Consider the following 5,199-nt stretch of genomic DNA (forward strand, 5'->3'; position numbering starts at 1 on the left):
CAGCACTTACAGCACTCGAACTTACTTGCATACTCAGACACATGCACACAAAACACATTTTGCCTAGTGTAAACACGCACTTACACACTTAGGTAATTTTGTAATTTTTTTTTTATCGCATTGTTTTTATTCTTGCCTGAAAATTTTTTTTATTACCATTGCAGAGAGCGTATGCACTAACCGCACTGCACAATACCTTTTGTGTATTATTTTGGTTTTTTTACTACATTTTCTCTGATTTTGGTGCATTTTTGGGTATTTTATTGCATTTTTAGCCATTTGTCTGTAAAACTTGTTTGCCCAAGCCAAAATACTCAAACTGTTATTCTGACCGCAGATATTACTAGACAAAAACATTGATTTTAGTGATTCTTTTTATTTTAGCAATTTTATTGCATTTTACCTTGTTCTTTGCTACTTCTCTTTGCATATGGACATTTTGTCTGCTGTATTTCAACTTGGCTTCCTCTGTACACCACATAGTTTGGTATATCTATGCACATTTGGCATCAAACTGTTCAGTAGACCCCTAGCGTTCATAGTTAGAATGTTTTATGTTGGTATGTTACTAAATGTGGTGTACATAATGGGGCAAAATGCAAGCTTTGTGACTATTTTCAGAAATTTCACAAAAACCGTTCTGTTTGGCATAGCTTTGTAGTTTGGTAGTTTGTAGTAGAAAGTTGTATTTACCCATTTTTCTTTTGTCAGAATGTGTACTTTTGGAAAATATATGGTTTTCTTCAGCATCCATACTGTTAGGGGGTTTTATGGCACATAATACACATACCGGGTGCAAAATTTGCACAAGCTGGAGCGTCATATGTGAAAATTCATTTTAATTTGGGTGCCCCTGTACGCCACATAGTTTCGTAAATCTATGCATATAGGGCATCAAACTGTTCAGTAGACCCCTGGCGTTCATATTTAGAATGTTTTATGTTGATATGTTACAAAATGTGGGGGTACATAATGGGGTAAAATGCAAGCTTTGTGACAATTTTCAGAAATGTCATAAAAACCGTTCTGTTTAGCATAGCTTTGTTGTTTGGTAGTTTGCATTTTTGTTTTGTCAGAATGTGTACTTTCAGAAAAATGTCTAGTTTTCTAGGATCTCCGTATTGTTAGGGGGTCTTATGGCACATAATGCGCATGTCGGTAGCTTATATTGCAGCATATATACTTTGTATTCACTAACTTCCTTTTGGGGTCTATAAATGCCAGATACTTTAGCAATCCTATGCACAATGGGCATCAAACTGTTCAGTAGACCCTTGGCTTTCATATTTAGGTTGTGTTTTCTTGGTACCTAATGTTATGTGGGAGATAAGGTGCTTGAAAGTGGAAGGTTTTATGTGATTTTCAGGTATTTCATCAAAACCAGCAATTTTGGGTAAGCATTGCGACTCTGTAGTTTGGAGTAGAAAGACATAGGTACCCATTTTTAATTCACCTAAATGTGTACTTTTCGAAAATATATGATTTTGGGGGGGTCAATGTATTTTTTTTTGTTTTTACCCCACAAAATGCAATTAATTTGTTTAATTTTCAGTAGCTAAAGAGATCTCTGGGGCAATTGGTATGTACTAACTTCCTTTTGGGGTCTCTAAATGCCAGATACTTTAGTAATCCTATACAATGGGCATTAAACTGTTCAGTGGACCCTTGGCTTCCATATTAAGGTTGTGTTTTCTTGCTACCTAATGTTATGTGGGAGGTAAAGTGCTTGAAAGTGGAAGATTTGATTTTAAGGTATTTCATCAAATCCGGCAATTTTGAGAAAGCATTGCGACTCTGTAATTTGGAGTAGAAAGACATGGGTACCAATTTTGAATTCCTCTGAATGACGCTTGATAGTGGAAGATTTGAGGTAATTTTTTAGAATTTTCATAATCTTTTATAGAAACTGCTAAATTCAGTAAAGCATTGCCGTTTGGTACTTAGGAGTTGGAAGACATAGTTACCCATTTAGGATTAGTCAGAAAGTGTACTTTTCAAAAATATATGGTTTCCTGGGATAAACCTTATGTTCCAGGATTTTTGGCTTTGGAATCTAAAGTATGCCGTATTCTGCTGTAATGCTTTGAAATTTTGATAATTTACTGCTCGGAGTTTTTGATGTATAGAAGTCAGAAATCTCCATAAAACTATACATGTCAGGTATTGGCATGTTCGGCATAAGGCTTTCCAAATCAGTTGAATTTTTGTCCATAAAATAAAATATGTTTCTGGTATAAACCCCTATATCATGAAAAATAGCATTTAGCATTTAGCATTTATTTCCCTAGAGAGGTATGTATTACAATTATACCACATTTCCCAAGTTATACATTATACAGCACTAAGTTTATATGTCTTTATTAAATGAGCTCATAATTGTGTATTCTCTTAGGAATTCCCTTTGTCACACTGGTTATATAAACTGGGTTCCTATAGAGACCGGAGCTTTTTATTTTCCTCAGACTAAGCCGACAAGGTTTGACTTATACATTTGTAGGATATACTTGCAAGTTTTGAATCTAGATAAGTAATTATGCTGTGTGGGTTCGTACGAGAGGCTTTTACTATTTTCTGCAAACTCATTAATATGAAGGCAAACTCTTTTTTCCCACCGCCCCCCAAGTGACTAATAAATACAGTGTAAACCAGTTTGCTTAGCTCATTTAACAACACATTGGGTCTGTTTAAATGTACATTACGCTTGCAAAGATGTATGTATTATTCTGTACAGATTTAGGGCAGAAGATATAGAGCATTAATTGGTCACAGTTCCACAGTGCTCCATATTACGGCTTCTTTCTGACATGAGCAAAACTTTTTAAACCGGAATCAGCCTTGAATCCAAATTTGTACACTATATAAAAATCTATCCGTTTCAGACAGAGCCGTGATACTAGAATTTGTTCACAAAAACTGTAAGTAAATAAGAAGTAAGGGTTTGTATATATTAACCACAAAATAGAAATGTTTTATTCCCCAGCACCCTGTTAAAATGACTCCTTGCATCATACAGTAGTGTCATCTCTCTTACTATATATCTGAAAAATATGGCGTAAAACAGCACAAAAGTAACTAAAGCTTTGGACATTGTCCCAATGTTTTTGTTTTTCCAAATGTTTAATGGAGTAAAAACTCTGCCACTCATGGTGTTTCCCGGCTACTTCTCAGTACAAAGTTTTTGAGTTTTGAGCAGTTCTCACAGATGGAATAAGACTCCTGTTCTGAAAATCTGAGCAAAGAAACTGATGTTGCCTGCAATATCTACGAACAGAATCCGAAGGGCTGCCATTGATCTCTGTTGGTGGGACTCTCCATTTATCCATTTGTGAAATATTTATTCTGTTATTTGCTTTTATCCTCAAGAAGGAAGTCTTGAAAAATGGCCTCAGGAAGTCCAAAAAATGTATCAGGATTCATCATCCAAGGGTTCTCTGATACTCCTGAGCTTCAAATCTCTCTTTTTGTGCTAATCCTTGGAATCTATCTCATCATTCTGCTGGGAAATCTCATCATATTCTTAGTCATTTCATGCAATCCTCACTTACACACCCCCATGTACATATTCTTGCAGAACCTTTCACTCATAGACATTTCTTCTACCTCAACTGTTTTACCTAATTTGCTACATATTCTTCTCACACAACAAAATAACATTTCATTCTTGGGGTGTATGACTCAAATGTATGTTTTTGTCGCCTTTGCTGCCAGTGAATACTTTCTCCTGACGGCCATGGCATATGATCGTTATGTTGCCATCTGTGATCCCCTTCATTACATTGCCCGAATGAGCAGGAAACACTGTGCTGGGCTTATAACTGCAGCATTCACTGTTGGGTTTGTTGACCCTGTTGGCCATGTTGTCCTTATATCTAAACTATCATATTGTGCTTCCCGTCTCATTAACCATTTCTTCTGTGATATCACACCATTGCTAAAACTTTCCTGCAGCAGCACTTTTAGTGTGGAACTTCTAACCTACATTGTAGGGGCATTGCTGATTTTTAATGCCTTCCTCCTTACTCTGACCTCATACATATTTATCATCTCTGCTATCCTGAAAATACAATCCTCAGAGGGGAGACAAAAAGCCTTTTCTACCTGTGCTTCTCACCTGGCCTGTGTGATAACCCTTTATGGGACAGGATTTTGCTTGTATGTGAGACCCACCACAAGTTATTCCCTGGAAAGAGACAAGTATTTCTCACTGCTGTACATTGCCCTGGGCCCTGTGCTAAATCCTCTTATTTACACACTGAAAAATAGAGAATTTCATTCTTCACTTGTTAAACTGAGGCAAAGAGGTTTCTTTCTTTTAATTGTCAATGCCACTTAATAAAACATTAGCCTGGCCACTACAGTCTTAAATAGACCATTTCAATAAAATAAATAAATATACTATAACTGGCCCCATTAACAGCACATTTAGCCACCAGTGCCATATAAATGAGAGCCGCCTTCTTGTTTAGGAACTGATGATCTAGGTCAGTGCTGTCCAACTTCTGCGGTGCCGAGGGCCGGAATTTCTCTAGCATACATGGTGGAGGGCCGCTAATGGAAGCCAGTTTTTACCACTCCCCTTTTTGAAACAACACCCACTTCAAACCACACCTATTTTATCACAATGGTGGTAGCACAGCAAAATCCCAAATGCTTGGTCCTTACTGTGGGTATATCAACCATCATTCATATGTGAAAGAATTATGTCATATTAAGATATACCCTTAAATTCCATATGCCTCCTCCTCCCCTGTGGATAGCAGAGCAACCCCAAGTACATAATTACACACCTTAGGGACCATTTAATGGCTATTTCCAACTGCTAACAAACTCCCACAACAAACCCCTGCCAGGTTCACCTCCCACAAGCAGCATAGGGCAAGCAGAGTATGGCACACACAGGCAGCACTCTGCCTGTCCTATGCTGTCTGTGTGTGCCATACTCTGCCTGTCCTATGCTGTCTGTGTGTGCCATACTCTGCCTTCTCTATGCTGCCTCTGTGTGCCATACTCTGCCTGCCCTACCCTGACTGTGTGTGCCATACTCTGCCTGCCCTACCCTGACTGTGTGTGCCATACTCTGCCTTCCCTACCCTGCCTGTGTGTGCCATACTCTGCCTTCTCTATGCTGCCTCTGTGTGCCATACTCTGCCTGCCCTACCCTGCCTGTGTGCCATACTCTGCCTGCCCTACCCTGACTGT

At 38.3% G+C, this 5,199-nt stretch overlaps 1 protein-coding gene across 1 annotated transcript; it reads left to right on the forward strand.

Moving 5' to 3' along the window:
- The first annotated feature begins 3,379 nt into the window (after window positions 1-3,379).
- Window positions 3,380-4,333, forward strand: LOC116412344 (olfactory receptor 8H3-like). The gene has a single exon (XM_031906480.1). It carries the CDS (start codon window positions 3,380-3,382, stop codon window positions 4,331-4,333), a length of 954 nt encoding a protein of 317 aa, XP_031762340.1.
- Window positions 4,334-5,199: the final 866 nt, after the last annotated feature.

This window comes from Xenopus tropicalis, chromosome 7 (assembly GCF_000004195.4).
Source record: "Xenopus tropicalis strain Nigerian chromosome 7, UCB_Xtro_10.0, whole genome shotgun sequence".
NCBI classification, from domain to species: domain Eukaryota; kingdom Metazoa; phylum Chordata; class Amphibia; order Anura; family Pipidae; genus Xenopus; species Xenopus tropicalis.

Coding starts and splice junctions, on each gene's coding strand:
- LOC116412344 (XM_031906480.1), top strand. CDS start 3,380: ATGGCCTCAGGAAGTCCAAAAAATGTATCAGGATTCATCATCCAAGGG.